Raw genomic sequence first — 22,497 nt, forward strand, 5'->3', positions numbered from 1 at the left:
TCCAGAAAGATAGTGAAGTCCTACTTACTTTAGTAAGAAAGGATTAATCATAGCCCCATCAATTTCAAGAAAATAATCATAGAGAGCAAACATTTAAAACACCTACCATGAACCTACTGAATCCTTATTGTCTAATTTGGGACTCCCGGTATTTTCATTTTTAACAAGCTCCCCACGTATTCCTAAAGTACAGCCAGGTTTAAGAACTAAAGACCACTACAATCCCCTCATTTTGCTGAATGAAATTGAGGCTCAGAGAGATGAAAATAACTTGCTTACCAAGTTAATGACAGTCTTCTTATTCACTGTGTTTTTCTCTTTAGTTAGCTTCATTGAAGCCTTACCTCTCTAATTTTCTGACATACACCTTTGCCCAAAGCTAATGCTCTCCATTATTTATGGGCATTTCACATCAGAGTTTGGAAATGACTGGCAAGGTCACCTCTAAGTTTTTGCAATTCTATGGATGAATGAATGGCTTAAACTAAATATGAAATATAATAATCTTGGTTATAAAATCAGAGCTGCACTTACTTGGAAAGTAAGTGAAAGTGAACTTTGTGCTGCCCAATACCTCCTCAACTGAAGTCTTACTACAATCCCAAATCAACAGCTTTTTCTTTTCCTTACGCTCTCTTTCAAATTTCACTAGATTTTTATATCTATCTTTGTACTTTCTCCAATGGCAAGTGTTTGAGATTGCCTAACAAAAATATTTTCAGATAGCTGAATCAGGCAGGGGATTGTCTTTATACACTATTATCAAAGAAAAGCAACTCATTATTTTAAAAGCACAAGTTTAGGGACACCTGGGTAGCTCAGTGGTTGAGCATCTGCCTTTGGCTCAAGGTGTGGTCCTGGGATTGAGTCCCACATCGGGCTCTCCACGGGGAGTCTGCTTCTCCCTCTGCCTATGTCTCTGCCTCTCTCTCTGTGTTGCTCATGAATAAATAAAATCTTTAAAAAAAATTTAAAATAAAAAATATTATTATTAAAAATATTATTATAAAATATTATTATTTAAAATAAAAAAATAAAAATAAAAGCACAAGTTTAGTAAAAGTGTAACAAACTGTCCTTTCAGTCACAAAGTTCTGCATTTCTATAAAAGGTGAGCATATTAAAGTAACACAGTATAAGAAAAACTTCTCATTTAGTTATGCTTAAAAAATTAAACACAAGTTTTAACTCTGTACCTAACTTGTTTATCATTGGGAATACTAATAACCCATTGTCAACAACCCCCAAAATGGATTTTTTTCTTTCTTACTCCTTCTTTCATCACTCTCACTAGATGTTTAATGAATCTTTCTAATTATTTCAATAGCAAAAAACTTGGGAATCTTGTACCACAGAGTTTCTCAACCTTGGCACCACTGACATTTGGACTTGGTAATTCCTCACTGTGGGATGTCGTTCTGTGTCTTGTGGGATGTTAAGTAGCATCTCTGGCCTCTAACTACTAGATACCAGTAGCACTCCTCCCCTCTTCCACTCATGACAATCAGAATGTCATTGCCTAAGGAGAGGGGGGACACAATACTGTCCCCTACTGAGAACCACCTCTGTAATAAAATGGAACCAACCAAAAAAAAAAAAAAACAAAAAAAAACAGGTTCTACATTTTGTACTTGGAGGCACAAAGTATCCATCCAAGCTTCTAAGGATACCAAATATAAATGCTTTAACAAAAAGAAGAACAGTTAAATGCAAGAGAAAAAATCAGAAATACAAATCCACAATAACTGCATAATTCTAAGTGCAAATATATATAGAAAATAAAAAGCAGTATCTAAATTATTTTACTGAGCTGAAATTTTGCTTAATAAATTATACAAAATAGGTCAATGGCTTGAATATTACTTTATGATCAAAGACTGCTTTTTTTTTTTTCAAAGACTGCTTTTTAAATATATGTAATATTCTATCAAAGGAAGCTCAAGATTAAATCACACCATACATACCTCCAAATTTAGCATTCACCATAACATACAAATGCTCTCGTGGATAGGCATTTAGGTCCCTGGACACCGCATGCAAGCTAATGGTGGGGTATTCCAGTGAGAATCCTAATCCAGAGCCATCTAACCAAGACAGGCGGCTGAAAAACATGTGTAAAATAGATTATTTTAAGAAATTAAATCCTAAAAAAAAAAAAAGAAAAAGAAAAAAAAAGAAATTAAATCCCAATTTAATCCTAAAGTTTATAAAGGCTCAGCTTGGGCACTTTTATGCATGTGAATAAACTCAAATTTAGTATTTAAAAATAATCATAATATAAGAAAATTCAGCAGCAGGAACGGACTTTCTTTAAAACCAATTCTGTTAGGTTCTCTTCCCCTCTACCTAAAAATGCAAAAAAGATTTGAAAAGTAGTTTTTTAAGTCACATGTGTTTCTATGCATTTCATGCTGGTTCTTACTTGGAATGTCTTCAGGTGCCTCGCTTTTGCAAATTCTCTTCAACTGGTTAAGTACCAGCTCCTCCTTGAGCCCTCCAATTACTCTACTCTAGCTCATACTGATCTCTTCTTTTTCTGAACTGTATTTATATGCAGTAAATAGGCCAATTAGTCCTTAATGCTGTGCTAATGAATGTCATACCTACCCTGACAGAATGTGAGCTACCTGACAGAACCTGTCATATTCCTTTATTTCACGTTCTTCAAAACCACTAGCATAATGCTCAGCATGTAAGTATGCAATAAACACCTGGAAGTCACTAATTTCTCCACTAATCCTACATTAAATGACATATACATGAAAATGCTATAATCATACTCACACAGATTAGACAATACTTATCCCACTGAAAGACTTTATGAAGCCTTTCATTTATTCTGCAGCTTTAAAATAAACAGACAAGTAAGCAAGGTCTAATTTTCCCTCAAGACTGTCCAAATGCAAATATTTTAATGGTATAAGAAAGGAAACACATCACCAAAACCAGTCTGTTGAGTTTTGAGTAAAGGCTGGCTAATTTTTTGGCAATGCTTCACCCATCTGGAACTGCACCACTTAGTAGGGGAAAAAAAAGTAGCAGAAAGATTGTGAAGAGACCCCACACACACACACACACACACACACACACACAAACCAACTAGTGATATAAAAGTTAATGCAATATAGTGGCTGCACAGGGCTGGAGAGAAATGAAACTGACTGGTAATGAGTGCTCGTTTCTTGTGGGGTGATGAAAATATTGTAAAATCAATGGTTGCGCAGTTCTGTAAAGAGACTAACAACCACTGAATTATATATTATGTGAATTATCTCAATAAAGCTTTTATTTAAAAAAAGAAATTAATGCACCCCCATATCATTCTATTTTCTATACAATTTTAACAAGCCTGGTTGTCTAATTTCTAATCAAGCAAAACAAATACAATAAATGAACCTAAGACTCCCTTGGGCAAGAACAATGACAGTGCAGCAGTCTGAGATCATTTACATTCAATGTAAGGGGAGACCGAACTTGACACTTCAGTCCCCCTAAAGAAAATCAATGTCTGAGAAAACAAGCGTATACAATTCATAACCCACATTTATCAAAAGCAAAGGCAGAATTAGATTGTGGTGAAAACTATACAACTCTGTAAATGCACTAAAATGCAATGACTTGTACACTGAAAAGAGCAAAAGCAAAAGATGTACTGTCATTTGCAAAGATTTCCATTCAACATGCTTGAAAGAAAGAAAGAAAGAAAGAAAGAAAGAAAGAAAGAAAGAAAGAAAGAAAGAAAGAAAAGAAAAGAAAAGAAAAGAAAAGAAAAGAAAAGAAAAGAAAAGAAAAAAGAAAAGAAAGAAAACCTGGAAGGCTTAAAGTGATAAATCCTAAAAACTTAAAGAAAGGGGACGCCTGGGTGGCTCAGTTGGTTAAGCATCTGCCTTCTGCTCAAGTCATGATCCCAGGGTCCTGGGATCAAGCCCCACAGGTTCCTTGTTCAGCGGAGTCTGCTTCTCCCCCTGCCCCTGCCCTTGCTTGCACACACTTTCTAAGAAATAAATTATGTTTAAAAATAAAATAAAATCACCTTAAAAAAAAAAAAAAGAAGCTAAAGAGGTAAAAGCTCTAGGCATGATTTTCCAGAATGATTCATCCCATTAGTTTAAAAGAAATAGATTTTACTATAATTAGATTGTGTGCGCTATATGTGCCTCTCCTGTCCATTGCTTTCCTCTTAATGTGGAGACGAAATAGAGCTTACATAGCAAAGAAGTACTGTCAGTCCCTTACTAAAACTATTATTTTAAGCAAATAAACACTCCTTTCTCACCTGAAAAATACCACAGTATTATCACAGTTCAGAAAGTTACAGTTCAAATTTGGGTGTCCAAATGATTACAAATATCCAGAGCCACAGAATTTAAATGACTCCATTCAAAGATGGAAAACTGAAATACAAAATAGACTCAGTACCTATCAAATTATGGTCTTTATTTAAAAAAAAAAAAAGATTTATTTATTTCTGTGAGAGAGCCAGAGAGAGCAAGGGTGAGGAGGGGGAGTGGGAAGGAGAGAATCCCAAGCAGACTTCCCGCTGAGCTCAATCTGACTCAACCTCACAACCCTGAGATCATGACCTGAGCTGAAATCAGTCCCTGAGCCACCCAGGTGCTTTAAAAAGCATATAATAATTGCTCCATAATACATATAATAATTGTTCCTTATACATGGACACACACTCTACAAAACAGAAGTTCCATTTAAAAGCAACATTTACTGATTGCTATGTTCTTACTCACTTTTCACATATTCTAGAAGAAAAGCCCTCCCAAACCAAAATAGCTAATTAACTATATCCAGTCCCAAAGAAACCATGAGTCACAAAAGGGAAAAACAATTAGAAAGATAGTAATGCAGAGGAACGTTCTGCTAATTTCCAATGCTTTTGAATAAGTATAATCATTATACTTTATTACCAGGATGAGGTGAAAAACAGGATAGAAGGAAAAGTTTTAAATTTGGGTGGGCTTAATTATTTGGTTTAAAATTAACTTTGGCTTAAGATAAAATATAATTTAATTACCTACTTTATTTTACCCATTTCAAATAATCTATTTGGAATGATTCATGCCTCTGGTCCCTTCTTTACCTGGGGGTTTAGAAAGTCAACTTCCTTTGAAAACTCAACTTTGAAAAATAAGCCTGAGAGTTCTATATCTCTCAATACACGTCTGAGAAACTACTTAAAATCAAATCAGACCCTATCATTAAAGATCTCCTTGTCTAAAGATCTCTTTGCCTAAAATCATAAAATGATTTTCTCCAAGCCTTTGGGCTATAACCCAAGCTCATGGAGCTCTTCCTCCAGCTTTATCATTTTTCCATTCTTTCCCCCTCATTCTCTCAGATGAAGAACTGCTAAATGGTGTGTGTGCACATGCATATTTATATGTCCTGGGCCACACTAAATATTGTTTCTTACCCTTGCCTCTGAGCATCCTATCTCTTCTAAATAGAATGTTTCCTCTTAGCTCCATCTCATTCACCTGGCTGCTAATCCTCATTTGTCATATCCTGTAGGAAACTGTTCCAGTTTGCTGAGGCCTTGATTTTATCAAGACCTGGAAATGCTTGGTAGGATAGAGAAGTGGAAAGAGACCAAGGAGGTAATGTTAACAAAGAGCAGAGAGTGATGAACGTAGGTGTCCATGGTACTCATAATATTCTATTCTTAACCTAGATGGTAGACATACAGGGGCTGGTTTAATTTTAATTCTGTAAACCAGGGACACCTGGGTGGCTCAGCGGTTGAGGTGTCTGCCTTTGGCTCAGGGTGTGATTCTGGAGTCCTGCATCAGGCTTCCTGCAGGGAGCCTGCTTCTCCCTCTGCCTGTGTCTCTGGCTCTCTCTGTGTCTCTCATGAATAAATTAATTAAAATCTTAAAAAAAAAAAATTCTTTAAACCATCCATATATGATGTATATTTTTTCTGTATTTTACAAAAATATTTTCTTAAAGAAGAGATCTGTTAGCGAAAAGTTGAAATGAAAAATTTTTAAACATATAAGACCTTAAAAAGGAGTTTGTATTTCTTCAGTGTGATAACTGTATTATGGTTATACAGGACAATGTCCTAGTTCTTAGATTTTTAGTAAAGTATTTATGGATGAAGTGATAACATGCCCGCAACTCTCAAATAGCTCAAAAAAAGATAAATGTGGTAAAACGTTAACAGCTGATGAATCTTTATGTATATTAACAACACTTGAAATTTTTCTTTAGGTTTGAAGTTTTTCAAAATGAAAAGACAAGCATAGGTTTTGTCTTCCTTCCCTGAATAGTTGTTATATTTTAGAAAGAGTCAATATACAGAAAAGCCGTAGAGAAATAGGGATAGTGTAGGGACTATCTGTGCTGTACTCTCCACCACTTAGAAGAAATTGCTTTCCTAAGATCATTAAAGATCTCCTTGTCATTACCCAACAGATGCTTTTTTAGATTTTGACTGCTTCTCCCTCTTGTCTATTTTCTTTTTTTTTTTTTTTAAGATTTTATTTATTTATTCATAGAGACACACACAGAGAGAGGCAGAGACACAGGCAGAGGGAGAAGCAGGCTCCATGCAGAGAGCCTGACGTGGGACTCCATCCAGAGTCTCCAAGATCACGCCCTAGGCTGCAGGCGGCGCTAAACCGCTGCGCAGCGGTTTCGCGCCGCCAGAGCTGCCCCACCAGAGCTGCCCCACCGGAGCTGCCCCACCGGAGCCGCCCCACCAGAGCTGCCCCACCAGAGCTGCCCCACTGGAGCTGCCCCGTCTTGTCTATTTTCAAGTCTCTTCTTCCATTATCTACCTCTTACTGTAGATATGCCTTGGCCTTCTTCTCTTCTGGGGTACCCAATCTATCCCCCCAATGAGTATATGCTCACCCTTATACTAATGATTTCTCAATCTCTCTCTTTTTTAAGATTTTATTTATTTATTCATGGAAGACGACACATAGAGAGAGGCAGAGACACAAGCAGAGAGAGAAGCAGGCTCCATGCAGGGAGCCCGATCCCAGGACTGTGGGATCACACCCTGGGCTGAAGGTAGGCACTTAACCTCTAAGCCACCCAGGTGTCCCCCCGCCCCCATCTCTACCTTTAATATCACTCTCCCAAGATACACACTCTTATGTCCCAACTAATCGCATATGTCTAAAACAGCCTCATTATCTGCATGTCACCTGGAACTTGCTTTTTCTCCCATCTGTATTTCCTATATCAGTAATTGGTAAAAAGCCTAAGATTTGCTCAATATTTAGATTTCCCTCAAAGGGTTCTTGGGGCACTTGGGTGGCTCAGTTGGTTAAGCATCTATTTTCGGCTCAGGTCATGATCCCAAGGTCCTAGGATAAGCATGGAGTTGAGCTCCACAGTGTGGACCTTCCTGCTCAGCAAGGAGCTTGCTTTCTCTAATAAATTAATAAAAATTTAAAAAAAAATTTTTTTAAATCAAGGGGTTTTTACTTTTTTTGTGTGTGCTCTCTCTGGTAGGCAAAAATTTGCCTCCCCCATGACCTTCAACACCCCGTGTCAAGCCGGAGTTGTTACATGGCAAGAGAAAACCTGTATATATAATTAAGGTTACTAATCAGCTAACCGTAGAATGGGGAGATTATCCTGGATATTCTGTGTGGGTCCAGTGAAATCACATAAGCTCCTAAAAGAAGAGAAACTTCTCTGGCCGCAGACAAAAGTGATGCAGCAGCAGGAATCAAGGCAAATTTCAAGGACAGGAAGGATTCAATGTGTCATTGTTGGCTTGATGATGACTGGAACCACATTATTAAGGAAACGGGGACCTCAGTCCTACAACTTCGATATTTGAGATACATGTGTCTTAATGTAAAAAAAAAAAAAAAAAAAAAAAAAAGGTACAGTGTTCCAGGTGGCCAAATAAAAGGGCAATTCCTTCTAGGACTGGAAAGGGGAGTCAGAAATGGGAAATGAGACACGGGAGTCTGGTCCCTCTGGATCTGAGCTCAGCTTGCGTGGGGTTGAGGATGATGTTCCTCTCCCCATCCACACCTACAGAAGAAAAGCTGTATTTCTTAACCAGACTTTTAAAATCCTGCACAATCCGTTGTACTAGACTTACATATCTTGCCGAGAGCAACACCTCCCGCACCTTTTCACAGAAGAGACAGGCACCTGGATGATTCTCACTCAGGGGCCGGAGACTCAAAACCTTAAAACGAAGCCCTGAGTAAAGAGCGACGCACGCGCCAGACCTCGGGACGACAGGCAGGTAAAAAGCCTCCTAACTGGTCGAGAGAGAGCTCCGTGCGAAGAAGAGGGAGGAAGGCTCGGGAGGGCAGGACACCGGACAACCGAGCCTTCGCCCCGCCGCGCAGGCCTCGGCGAGGCGCCCCGGAGCCCGCCCCGGAGGTCGCGGTCTCGCCCTCGCCGGCGCCCTCGCCCGCGCCCGCGCCTCGCCCCTCAGCCCCGGCGGCGCGCGGGAAGCCGGCGCGCAGCGCAGCGCCCCTGCCTACCTCTCGGCGATGTAGAGCGTGCCGGTGCCGAGGCCCTTGCCGTTCAGCACAGCCTCGGTCTCGGGCTGCTGCTGCCGAAGCCCCTCGGCCGAGCCGGGCGGCGGGAAACTTTTGAGGAAGCTCATTGCAGCAGGGAGCGCGGAGACACAGGCCGGGAGGGAGCTGCAGCGCGGCGACTCCACCGCTCGCCTCGCCTCGCCTCGCCCCGCCCCGGAAGCGGCCGCCGGCACCTCGGAAGAGCAACGAGGCCCGCCCCGGAATCGGAGCCCGCATCCGCCATAGAGACGGGACGCCGGCGGCCGAGCTCTCGGAGGCCTGAGCGGACCCCGCCCCCGCCCCGGGCCCCGCCCCGTCGCCGTTTCGGAGGCTCGGGCTGGAGCGAGCTGTGCTTTCCCTCGGACGTCCTGCTGCCGGTCGGGTCGCGGCGAGTCTGAGAGAGGAGGAAGCACAGGGAATAACACAGCCCTTCGTCTACAAAGGAGGAAACAGGCTTGAGCCTTGGGCAGGAACCAGAGACTGCGCTCGTCTACATGGAGGTCGGAGGTCTCCGGACGGGTTCGCGGCTCTTCTCAACCCGCGCGGGGCCTCGGCCTGGTGGGGGGCGCATCTCAGCCTAACCGCGTTGCGCGCTGCCCCCGACCTAGTCTAGGGCCCGAGGCTGCCCCAGGGCGGGCCCAAAGAGGGAATGAAGTCCGCGTGAAGAGCTGAAGAGCTGGCCGTGCCCGGGGAGGACCGGGGAGGACACGGGGCGCTGCGGGGAAAGGAGGTGGTCCATCAGATTGGAGCCCTTGCTTGCTTTGCTGGACACCGAAGAGCGTAAGAGCAACGAAATCTTTAGTCAGGAAATAATCGGTGAAGGTAACTGGGCGCTGGGAGCCAGATACTGTCCCAGGCCCTTTACCAGTATTCTTTTATTTTCTTTTTTTTTTTTTTTTAATTTTTATTTATTTCTGATAGTCACACACACAGAGAGAGAGAGAGAGAGAGGCAGAGACACAGGCAGAGGGAGAAGCAGGCTCCATGTACCCGGAGCCCGACGTGGGATTCGATCCGGGGTCTCCAGGATCACGCCCTGGGCCAAAGGCAAGCGCTAAACCACTGCGCCACCCAGGGATCCCTTTCATTTTCTTTTTTAAAGATTTACTTATTCATGAGGGTCGCAGAGAGAGGCAGAGACACAGGCAGAGGGAGAAGCAGGCTCCCTGCGGGGAGCCCCATGCGGGACTCGATCCCGGGATCTCGACCTGAGCGGAAGGCAGACGCTCAACCGCTGAGCCACCGAGGTGCCCCCAGTGTTACTTCTTCATTTCCTTTTTACGCCAGTTATATGAGGAAAGTTATTATCGATCCAGGTTTACAGATGCGAAGCCGGAGGCGTCACACTGAAGTGCGAGAGTTCAGCCAGGAGAGCGGAATTCCGGCCCCTCCGGCTCTAGGCCAGGTTTCCTTGCCTGTGAAGTCAGGATGATCATACCTATAGGCTGTAGCACCGTTGAGGCATGCGGAGTAGCTGTTTTCCTAGCTGCTGAATAGAGGAGTGTTCGATTTTTTTTTATTTATTTATTTATTTATTTATTTATTTATTTATTTATTTATTTATTTTTATGCTGGGATTTGCTTGTTGGTAGCGACACTGGAGCAGGGAGAGTTATTAGGAAGTTGTTGCCATGGTATAGGTGAGAGAGTGGCAGTGAGAATGGAAGTGGGAGAGTCTAGATAAAATCCTCAGGATCTGGAGAGAGACTGAAGGAAAGAAGGTGGTTGAAAATGCCGATGAGGGTGGATGAAGGAGAGAAATCAAGGATGACTCCCAGGCTCAGTGATCAAGGATGCCGGCTCATTTCTCCAAGATGGAGAATTCCAGAGGAAGCTTTGGGAGTTGGGCTAACAATCTAATACAGGAAATAAAGTTTCAGGGTTCCATGGGACAGCTATTTAGTAAAACAGCCAATACTTTGTTCAGCAATGGAATCCCCCAAATTATGGAGAGAGAAAATTGGCTAAACCTTTATAATAATTTCATGTGAACTTGACATAGTTTTCATAGTGTCTTTTTAAAAAGTGATTGTCTAATGGCAAAACATTTAAGTTTATGACTGAAGAAAAGGGGTCTTAACTATGACAAGTTGCTCATCTGTTACAGTGACAAGCTCAGAGGAGGCATTTAAGCAAATGTATGTCAATGCAAACCGGCATATCACCAGGAATTTAAAGAAGCACAGGATTTGTTCTTTTGCTTCCGATATAAATCCCTACAAGTAATAGAAGCAATAGGCCTAATGGGGTTCACGGATGCCTAGAATTTTACTTTTCAAAAGAATACTTTTCTGACCCATTATCTCCTTTGATCTTTATAATGGTTCTGTAAGGTAAGCAGGTGGCTGTTAATATGCCCATTGTACAGAGAGGAAAACTGAATATCAGGGAAAGTAAGTGATTTGCTGAAAACTACATTACTAGTACTCACTCAGCTAGAAATTAAATTCCTGACTTTTTATGTCAAGCTCAGTGTTTTCACTACAAACCACCACCTTTTACAACTAGTTAAGAGAGAGGTATAAAGATGTTCCTGCCTTTTGGTAATAGTTAGAATTAAGCCTCCTATACATCCGTTCTTACTAGGATCATACTCTTGACATGTCCTCTTAAAACTTTTGAAGATGAGTGATAGAATTGAAAGAGGAGGAACTGATGAAAAGTATGTACTGGACTGGATATACCCCGGAGATTCCCAGCCTTTCCTTGCTGACATCTACCACATTGTGGCTGACAGCTGGGTCCTCAGAGGGACCTGTCAGCTGGAATTCCTTTCCATGGCTTCTCCATGTGGCCTGAGCGCCCATACAGTATGGCAGCTGGGTTTTGAAGGTGAGCATCCCAAGGGAGAGACTGATAGAAGCTGCTCTTCCAGCCTAGCCTTGGAAGTTACAGAGTGCGACCGCAAGTAGGATCTGCTGGGCTTTTCTTTTTCTTTTTTAATGAAACTTGTAGTATTATATGCCATGAAATGCCTGCAGCCCTGGCTGCCACCTCAACTACAGCTTTGGGAGAGGCTTTGAGGCAGAGGAACCCAGCTAACTGGCCCAGATTCATGGCCCACAGAAACTGTGAGATAATATTTGTTCTTTTAAGTCACTAAGTTTTGGGGTAAACCTAGCAATAACTAATAGATTAGCTAAAGAGAAATGAGAGAGAACCTTGAATTGTGTTGTCACTGTGCTTCTCCTTGGCAAACTTATCTCCATGCCCATGGTTTGAACCACCCTGTGCAGGGGACCCCAGATCTGTATTTCTATCCCAGAACTCTGTAGTGAACTATTCTTTTACATCCTACAGCCTGCTAGACTTCTCTACTTGGCAATTACACAGACACTTCTCATTCAGCTTATCAAAAATTGAACTTGTAAACTGTGGACTTTGAGTGATAATAATGTGTCTCAATGTAGGTTCATCGGTTACAACAAATGTACCACTCTGCTAGGGAATGTTGAGAACAAAAGAGCCTGTGCATGACTGGGGCGGGGGTATATGCTCCTCAATATCTGTCTCATCCCCTCAATTTTGTTGTGAACCTAAAACTGCTCTAAAAAATAGTCTTAATAAAAATCTGAATTTGCCACCTTCTCACTCAATTCTGTTTCTTCAAGGTAATGGGGTGATGATTATGAATAAGCAGATAAGTAAAATTAAATGGATGAAAAAGCATGAACCAGGAGGAAAAAGACTATAGAAAAAAATAAAAATCACAAAGTGAGAAAATAAACTAGAATAGTGATTTTGTATTCTGTGCTAGCCCAGGTACTTACATTTGATGTGACACCTATAATGGGATTTTAACTTTAAAAGGAATTATTCTTAATTCATTGATTTTTTTGAGCATATGGATTTGAGAGGTTAACTTAATGGATGTTTCGCAACTCCTATTGCTTATACACCAGTGTGCCAGGCAACATCGTTCCCCACTGTGCACAGGGCTTTCAGAAGGTTAACATTAAGGTTGTAAGGTTCATTTTGGGTTCTTCCTTCGTCCTGGAATCGCAGAGCAAGGATTATTAGGGAAGATGGTGAATCTTGAAAAAGGCCCAGGAGGTAAGTTCAGGCAGCAATGCCTTTGTTTTAAGAAACCACTGAGGTCCCTTTTTTCAATGTATAGCTGTAGAAATCATACAGGGCATAAGGTCACCACATCAGCAGACATTCATTCTTTCAGATACCAGAGTCTGAATGAGAAAGTGACTTAAATTGAAGAAAGAGCTAATGTTAAAACATATGGCAGCAGAGATCTTGTGACCAGAGAAATTTAGGAAACAAGAAGTTTCAAAGCCTAACCTATTAGGGTGTAGGGCCAGGAAAATACTGACTCCTGCTGCCTCAGCTGCCACTGCCTTTCTTCTCTATTGAAAACCCAGGTCCCTTCAGGGCTGCAGCTGACCCAGGAGCAGATTGTGCTCTTCACTTTCAAAGCTTCCTGCATGCCTGGGTCATTTGGCTTTTACAGATAATGGGGTGTGTTGTTTGGTTATATAAACTGTCAAATTTATTACGAAGGATCTTTATTCAGAAAGAACTAATTTTTTAATCTGCAAATGAATGCTGAAGGGAAATGCGTTAATATATTGAGTTGTTATTTCTGAGTGATGGGGGTGTGACTAACTTCTTATTCTTTGTTTACTATAATAAGCATGTATTTATCAATAAACGAAAAACTTACGGCTAATAATGGGGCACCTGGGTGGCTCAGTTAAGTGTCTGCCTTTGGCTCAGGTCATGATCCCAGGGTCCTGGGGTAGAGCACTTCAGGCTCTCCACTCAGTGGGGAGTCTGCTTCTCCCTCTGTGCTATCTCTCATAAATAAAAAATATATTTTTAAAAGGTTAATAATGGGAGAAACCATAGGACTTAGAGAATTGGCCTTCTCTGCTGTTAATGGTTTTCAGATAGAAGCCTGAAATGACTCATTGGAAAGGCCCAAGAAACAGTGATGATGGGATGCCCGGGTGGCTCAGTGGTTGAGGATCTGCCTTCACCTCAGGTCGTGATCTTCGAGTCCTGGGGTTGAGTCCCACATCAGTCTCACCATGGGGAGCCTGCTTCTCCCTCTCTGCCTGTGTCTCTGCCTCTCTCTCTGTTTCAATCATGAATAAATAAATACAATCTTAAAAAAAAAAAAAGTGAGGCTGAGTGCTTAGCATGGAAGCTGAATCAGGTTATTATCTATGCCTCTGAGTTAAAAGAAGCTATAGTAGGAGCACCTGGGTGGCTCAGTTGGTTATACATCTGCCTTCCACTAAGGTCATGATCTCAGGGTCCTGGCATGGAGCCTCACATCGGGCTCTCCACTCAGCAAGGAGTCTGCTGCTCTCTCACTCTCTCAAATAAATAAAATCTTTAAAAAAATAAAAGAAGCGGGACGCCTGGGTGGCTCAGCGGTTGAGCATCTGCCTTTGGCTCCGGGTGTGATCCCTGGGATCAAGTCCCATATCGGGCTTCCTGCATGGAGCCTGCTTCTCCTCTGCCTGTGTCTCTGCCTCTCTCTCGTCTTTCATGAATGAATGAATAAAGTCTTTTAAAAAATTAAAAGAAGCTATAGCAAAAAGGAGATTGACTTGGAATCTTAGAAAAAATATTTAACTTAGGAGCCTCAGTTTTCTCATCTATAAAATGAGAATGTTTATTTCCTGTGATTAGGTAACAAGATTTGCTATTTTTTTTTAATTTTTTTTATTTATTTATGATAGTCACAGAGAGAGAGAGAGGCAGAGACACAGGCGGAGGGAGAAGCAGGCTCCATGCACCGGGAGCCCGACGTGGGATTCGACCCCAGGTCTCCAGGATCGCGCCCTGGGCCAAAGGCAGGCGCCAAACCGCTGCGCCACCCAGGGATCCCGATTTGCTATTATTTTTAAATGACTTAAATGTAATGCTTTTTGCCAGACATTGAGATTGAGAGCAGATAGCCCTTGCTTATCAAACAAGGGCTGGAAAAACAATTACAATGTAGTTCATTAAGCAGTATAATATAGAATATGCAGCATTATGCAGGAGCACCTAGTTCAACCTGAAGGATGAGGACAGACTTCTTGGAAGAGGTGGTACCTGAGTGGCATCTTAAATAATTATCATCCAGGGATGCCTAAATAAAATTAAAAAAAAAATAGTAATTATCATTTAGAATTAGCCGTGTGAAAAGAAATAAAGTGTGTATTGTGTATGATGAATTGTGAAATGCTGTAACATAAATTTGGATAAGGATTCAAGCTTTGTTTTTTCTTTTTAATTCATGAGAGACACACACAGAGAGACAGAGACATAGGCAGAGGGAGAAGCAGGCTTCCTGTAGGGAGCACATGTGGGACTCCATCCCAGGACCCCAGGATCACGACCTGAGCCAAAGGCAGATGCTCAACCACTGAGCCACCCAGGCATCCCAGGATTCAAGTTTCTTTTCTTTTAATTTTAATATTAAAAAATAATTTTAATATTATTTTTTAAAGATTTTATTTATTCATGAGAGACACACAGAGAGGCAAAGACACACAGGCAGAGGGAGAAGCAGGCTCCATGAAGGGAGCCTGATGTGGGACTTGATCCTGGGTCTCCAGGATCACGCCCTGGGCTGAAGGTGGCGCTAAACTGCTGAGCCACCCGGGTTGCCCAAGTTTCTAAAGAATTTTCTGATGAAGTGGGGCGCCTGGGTGGCTCAGTCAGTTAATCCAACTCCTGATTTCAGCTCAGGTCTTGATCTCAGAGTCTTGAATTCAAGCCTGATGTTGAAAAAATTTTTTTTTCTGATGAAGTATATTTTACATCTTGAAATGCATGGTCCTTAAATGTAGTTTTGACAAATACACATACGATTCTATTGATATACAAAACATTTCCATTACCCTGGACAATTCCCTCTTTCTCTTTCTACTAGCGATTATCTCTCCCAGAAGCAACCATTAATCTGATTTTTATCACTGTAGATTATTTTAGTCCATACTAGAATTTTATATATAAATGGAATATACAGAATAAATGCTTTTGTGGAAATCCCCTTTTACTCAGCATGTTTTTGAGACACATTCATGTTGTTAATCAGTGGTTTGATCCTTTTTATTGCTGAGTTGTATTCCATCGTGTGAATATACCACAGTTTCTTTATTTGTTCTGTTGATAGACATCTGAGCTCTTTCTGGTTTTTGACCATTATGAATAAAGCTTTGTTAATATTTTTTAAAAGATTTTATTTATTTATTCATGAGAGATGCAGAGACACAGGCAGAGGGAGAAGCAGACTCCTTGCAGGGAGCCTGATATGGGGCTTGATGCCTGGATCTGGGATCATGCCCTAAACCGAAGGCAGATGCTCAGCCACTGAGCCACCCAGGAGCCCCTGAACATTCTTATACATGGGCTTGTGTGGATATAGGTTTTCATTTCTTTAAGGTAAGTACCTACAAGTAGAATTGCTATGTTATAGGTTAGTTTGTCTACTTTTTAAAGAAACTGCCAATAGTTTCCAAGTGGTTTTACCATTTTATATTCCCACCAGCAAAATGTATGGGAGATCCAGCTGCTCCATAGCCTTATCAACATTTAATGTCAGTCTTTTTCATTTTAACCACTCTAGTGGGTGTATAGTGTATCTTACTGTGATTTTAATTCACATTTCTCTGATAACTAATAGTGTTAAACACATCTTCATGTATTTATTAGCTTTTCATGTATATGTATATATATTTTTGGTAAGTATATTTTCAAATCTCTTGGGAATTAAAAAAAAACAGACCTACAAATTAAATGCAATCCCTATCAAAATTCCAATTGTCTTTTTTTTTACAGAAATTGACAAACTGAACCTGAAATGGATATTAAAGCGTAACCAGAACTGTGAAAATAATGTTATAAAGAGAGAAAAAGAGGTTGGAGGACTCACTTCCTGATTTTAAAACTTACCACAGAGCTACAGTAATTAAGATTGTGTAGTACTGGCATAAGGATAGATAAATAGATCAGTGGAATAAAATTAAGAGTCCAGAAGTAAACCCATACATTTCTGGTCCATTGAGTTTTGACAAGGATGCTAAGATAATTCAGTGAGGGAAAGAACAGTTTTTCAATAAATGGTGCTGGTATAAGTGAAAAGCCACACATAAAAAGAATGAATTTGGATCTCTCCCTGACACATATACAAAAATAACTCAGAATGAATCAATCACCTAAACTTTTTTTTTTTTTTTTTTAGGTTTTTATGTACTTATTCATGAGAGACACAGAGGGAGGCAGAGACCTAGGCAGAGGGAGAAGCAGGCTCCCCGCAGGGAGCCTGACTCTGGACTCTATCCTGAGCCAAAGGCAGATGCTCAACCACTGACCCACCCAGGCGCCCCTCAATCACCTAAACTTAAGAACTAAACCCATAAAACTCTTAGATAAAACAAAACAAATTTTTGTGACATTGCATTAGCAAACAGTTTCATAGGTTATGATGTCTAAAGCATGAGCACACAAAGAAGAAAAACAAATTGGACTTCATCAAAATTTAAAACTTCTTTGTGTCAAAGAATACCATCAAGAAAGTAAAAAGACTGAAGAATCAGAGAAAATATTTGTGAGTCCTATATTTGGTAAGGATTGGTATCCATTATAAGACTCATAATAAAAATACAGATAATCAAATTTTTAAAAAATGGGCAAAGAATCTGAACAGATGTTTCTGACAAGAAGTTAAACAATGGGCCAATAACACATGGGAAGGTGCTCAATATTGTTAATCTTCAGGGAAATGCAAATTGAAACCACAATGGGAAACCACTTCATATCCACTAGGATGGCTCTAATAAAAAGAGATTGACAAGAGTAAGTGTTATTAATGTGAAGAAATTGGAACCCTCGTGCATTGCCAGTTGGAATGTAAAAAGATGCAGATGCTGTGTAAAACAGTTTAGCAATTCCTGGAAATGTGAAACAAGAGTTACCATATGATCTAGCAATTCCATTCTTAAGTATGTACATAAGAGAACTGAAAACATTTCCACACAAAACCTGTACTGGAATGTTTATTATTCATAATAGCCCCACAGTGGAAATAATTCAAATATCCATCAACTGATGAATGGTTAAACAAGATGAATGAATAAACAACATAGTAGAATATTATTCATCCATAAAAAGGAATGCAGTACTGATTCATGCTAAAACATGGATGAAGTCATGAAAACATGCTAAAGAAAAAGTCAGACACAAAAAGCCACATATTGTATGATTCCATTTATATAAAACATCCAGAACAGGCAAGTCCTTACAGACAGAAAGTAGGTTAGTAGTTGCCAGGGTCTCAGGGGAAGGGGAAAATGGTGACTGACTGCCCATACACTGGGTTTCTTTTGGGGGTGATGACAACCTTGTGAATATACTAAGGACCTTTAAATTGTACATCTTTTAAGTGGTGAATTTTATGGTATGTGAATTTCATCTCAATTTTAAAAACCAAGAAGAAAGGTTTTAAAATGAAATTTACCATTTGGTTTGGAAATCACTGCATAAGCACATCTAAATTTTTAGAAGTGGCTGTGTCTCAGAGAAGACAAGCACCACAAAGACTGCTTCCTAGCCCTGTCTTCCCCTCTCATATGCCTTTTCTGGTTTTGGGTCCTTGCCTCTTCTGCACTGTCCTCATTCTGCTTATTCCAGTTAAAACTCTAGCCCTGCCTTCTAGATCAGTCTGAATCTGAAACCAATTTTCTGGTTTTCCAGAATTGAGCCAGCTTGCTTCTCTTGATTGTTGGTAAGCCCTAGTTACCTCAAAATTCATCCTTATTTTTAAAAAACAAACCAAAACATTAGACTTGGAAATACAGAAAATTTACTTTTATGGTTCAAGCTAGAGACAGCACAGGTTCTAATCAGGTTCTATCATCATTAATCAAGTCCTTCCAACTTTTTGGCTCCAAGTGATAGAGTAAGAGCTATTTGTTGCATGAGTTCACAGTGCAATTACTGGCATCCTGCTAGCAGGCATAATGCCAAAGTCAGAAGAAAACGGGAGTCTTCGCAGAAAGATAGGAAACAATTGCAGGGAACAGGGAGTAACATCTTTCCCCATTGTCAATTTCAGCTTTCTGTAATAGTTGTTCCTAAAGATGGAGTTCCAGTATGTGGCTGAGAATCCTGCTAGTTTCCCAGAGTTTCTCTTAGGAATTTCTGGCATTTCAGTGAGTCTTCCAATAAAATTTACCATTTCTATAGGCTGGCAGTCAAATAAGAAATAACTGAGAGGCAGATTGAATGGAAGACAGGGTAACACTTTTGTTTTCCAGGATAGAGGTTTGTATAAAAAGGACTTGAGTATAGAAGGGTGGAGAGTAGTGACATCACTGAAATGTGAAGTCCCACAGGAAGCAAGAGGGAAGGGGCCAGATCAGGGACACAGAAGTGATGTGATAAAAACAGGAGACACCTCCTTCTTGGAGAAGGCTGGAGACAAGGTTGAGAACTTGAGTGTGGATAAAGTAGCTCTGAAGTGGGCAAGAAAAACAGGAAGCTATAGGCCTGTACTGTCAACTAGTTGGTTCCTGGGTAACTTTCCATTTGGGATATGCTTTCATGTGCTAAACTAATGCTGCAAATATTAAATCACATCCTCTTAGAGGATCCTCTTTTTCTTTGATTTTCATTTGGACTTTGAGGACCTTAAAGAACTCATGCAAAGTCATTGAAGGGTCAAAATGATACAAGCATTCATTTCACCCAACATTTAACTTAGTTTCACTAGGAATCTTTTCATTATTTTTTATAATTATGCCTCTATTAAATGGCCCCAGTATAATACACCAATTCTCAGTTTTTAAAAGAAAAGAGGGATGCCTGGGTGGCTCAGCAGTTGAGGATCTGCCTTCAGCTCTGGGTATGATCCCGGAGTCCAGAGTTGGGTCCCACGTCGGGCTTTGTGTGGAGTCTGCTTTTCCCTCTGCCTGTGTCTCTGCCTCTCTGTGTCCCTCATGAGTAAATAAATGTTTTTTAAAAAACGTGTGAGTTCTCTAGAAGTTAAAGGGAAATCTTTCAAAAGATAACCTTCTAAAATCTATAACTCACCTAGCTGGCATACAGTCTTAAAAATTACTTTGGGGAAATTGATACACGCGCAAATTTACATTCTAGATAGTAGAAAACAATTCATCTGTTCCTTAGATGACAAAATTTTCAGCCTTTGTCAACTATTACTGAAAATTCTTAGCCTTCTATGTGCCATGAAGTTGAAAATAAACTAAGTTTGCAAACACATCATGCTAAATACATCAAATTATTTAAATTTTTTATTATGACAATTGACATATATTAAGTGAAAGAAATGACAGAAGTATTATAATAAAACATTTTGAAAGGAAAAGTTACACAATTAGGCCAATAGCTATAAAATAGCTTTAGGCCTGGCTTATAACACCAAGAGTTCTGATCAGACTGTAGTGAGACATTGAACATTTCATTAACAAAAAATATTGGCACCAGCCACAACATATTTTGGTTGTCACTTACAAGGAATATTATATTTAAACAACTATGCACTGCAATTCTAACACACTAGGTGTTCATACACTGCAGTTAACCCCTGAAGCTTTAAGCTAGCAGGAATTCCCATATTTTCTATGCACAAAATTTACCTTGTGCATTATTGGAATTACATTTCCAGTTTTCAAATCTCCCCCCCAACACACACACATGCAGTACATTATATGTGGCAGAGAGCATTCCAGCTTCCCCTGTTTGACTAACAGCACAGTCCTGATTACCTCAACAGTTTTATGCTAACCATGGAGCTTCTGCTTTAGCTCTCATCTCCTAGAAATAAAATAAAGCATTCTGAGAACCTATTCCAGGAATAATTTTTTATGCATAGGAAAATAAAGCATTTCATATAAGCATGTCTGAAAATCCAAGAGGCATTTGATCAAATGCCCCCTGAATCTCAGCCACTATTACTTTAAAATCAAAATGAAAATTTAACATATACCATTTACAAATTCTTATCTGGAATTTGTATTCACCTGGAAATTCATGATTCCCAGACTTCACCTCTGAATGGGTGAAGATAGCAAAGAAACTGACAATCCCACATTAGCTGACAATAGATTAAGGTAGTTTAGATAGAAATTTTGACACACTTAGATGAACTTAATTCTTTATAAGAATACACTTGTGCTATAAAGGTGAGAAACTAGAATGGTAAAATTATCAGATGGCAAACATACTGGTATCTTAAGTTATGGTAAAATGTGCCATGTAAAAGACTGCTAGAATCGGCAACTCTACAAGCTTTAAAGATACTTTTCATCAAATGTGGAGAGAATTTGAATTTGAATTTGATATCCCTTCCAGCAGAAAAATATTCCTGTGAAATTAAGTCTACTGAATAGTAAGAATCAAATCAAGCAATTCTAGATTTCCTTCTTTTACAGATTGAAAAGAAACGAAGCTCTGCCCCAACCCACCCCACCTATCCCAGCAAGGGACACTCTCTTTCAAGGTGTATGCAAAACCTCCTGGCAGGTTTGGGCAAGCTACAATTCATACTATTATCAAGAAGCTACTTTGCTAAGAAAACATCAGACCAACAATTAGAATACCCTAGTTCGGCATTACAAAAATCACACACTATAATATGCTGTTAACTGCCAAATTTAGGCTATTACAGCTGTTCCGAAATTGAAAATTCATTTACACTAATATAAACTAGATCTGTGTGTGTACATGTTATGTGTCTTTATGTATGTGTGTGTATGTGTATACGTGTTTGTGTATAATTTTCATGCAATGATCTTAAAGCTTTGGAAATAAGGGTTATAAGCCTAATTCCAAGGCTTGTCCACATAGCAGTATTGACATGCACCAACTCTGCTAAAGGGCAGGAAAATGAAAAAGACCATGGCACAGATTTTTAAACAATTTTAGTTTTAATTACATAATGCACCTGTAGATGTTCTAGCATAAACACAATTGTAAAAATCTACATCCTATTTTAGGGTATCTTTCCACCTCCCAACCCTTAAAAGCTGTACAATTATATAAAAAATGTGACTCTCAAGCAAAATAAATTTTTTTTTTTTTTGCAACATACAAAATAAGTTAAATGATTCAGAAGGTCTTGAGCCATTAAGTATCCCAATGACTGTGTTCTGGTCATCCATAAGCATGACATGCAGCTCCTGGTCTATGACCAGAACTCAATAAATACAGGTCAAACAAAACCCCAAACACTTAAATTAGATTTCTTTAGAAAGTGATGAAAGTCAAGAAAATATATAATTAGGGTTAACAGTTCCATTCTTAACTTACATCATCCAGTGGCAAAATGAACAAGGCAGGTCACTCAGTCCTTAGTGCATTTACTAGCTTGTACCGGTTTGGCAAAAAACACAAATGTAGTTCCTTTAAATGTTTTTTTCTCATTCAAAATGTCTAAGGAGCTTAATAAATTTCTACTCATCTAATAATTTGTTATGCCCTCTTGTATAACTTATGCATAGGATAGATAAATCTTAAAAATTATTAAAATAAAATTAACATTTTCATTAACTGAAATCACAATGTGCCAGAATGGGTTTGCAGCATTTCCCAGAATGAAACTGTATAAATATAAAGTGAAAAAAAGATTGAGTTTACATGACCAAAATGAGGGAAAAAAATTCACTAATGGAATTCTATTCTACTCAAATTTCTGAGAGGGTTTATATGAATAAAGTATTGAGTGTACAATCTAAAGTGGTTATATACCAAGCACACTACAGTTTGGCTTATGAAGACCACTTGCTTGCTGGGGAATGACTCTCTTCAGTATGTTACATAGTTACTTAGCAATTCTTGGCACTCAAAAAAAATGTTAAATGATGATTTAAGTTGAAGTGAAATATCTTGAAAACAAATTATTAAGTGTACACATAACACGATAACTCAGTTTAAATACATTGATAGCAAAGGGCCTTGTCTTTTGGGACTGATATAAAAATAAGAAAATCAGCAGTTGAACTGCCACTTG

The 22,497-nt window shown here is 39.7% G+C and overlaps 1 protein-coding gene across 4 annotated transcripts in view; it reads right to left on the minus strand.

Annotated features, from left to right (window-relative positions):
- The window catches only part of CLNS1A (chloride nucleotide-sensitive channel 1A), a 43,230-nt gene extending 34,323 nt beyond the window's left edge, over positions 1–8,907 (minus strand). For 2 of the 4 annotated variants that reach the window (XM_072725987.1, XM_072725986.1), the window contains exons 1-2: positions 8,481–8,696; positions 1,965–2,101 (exon numbers count right to left, since the gene is read on the minus strand). In XM_072725987.1, the coding sequence (XP_072582088.1) occupies positions 1,965–2,101; positions 8,481–8,605 (262 nt within the window). In that variant the 5' untranslated portion in view covers positions 8,606–8,696. Of the gene's footprint in view, positions 1–1,964; positions 2,102–8,480 lie in introns of all 4 variants that reach the window. The other 2 variants (XM_072725985.1, XM_026010427.2) reach the window with 2 other exon arrangements.
- Positions 8,908–22,497: the final 13,590 nt, after the last annotated feature.

Source organism: Vulpes vulpes, chromosome 11 (genome assembly GCF_048418805.1).
Source record: "Vulpes vulpes isolate BD-2025 chromosome 11, VulVul3, whole genome shotgun sequence".
Taxonomy (NCBI): domain Eukaryota; kingdom Metazoa; phylum Chordata; class Mammalia; order Carnivora; family Canidae; genus Vulpes; species Vulpes vulpes.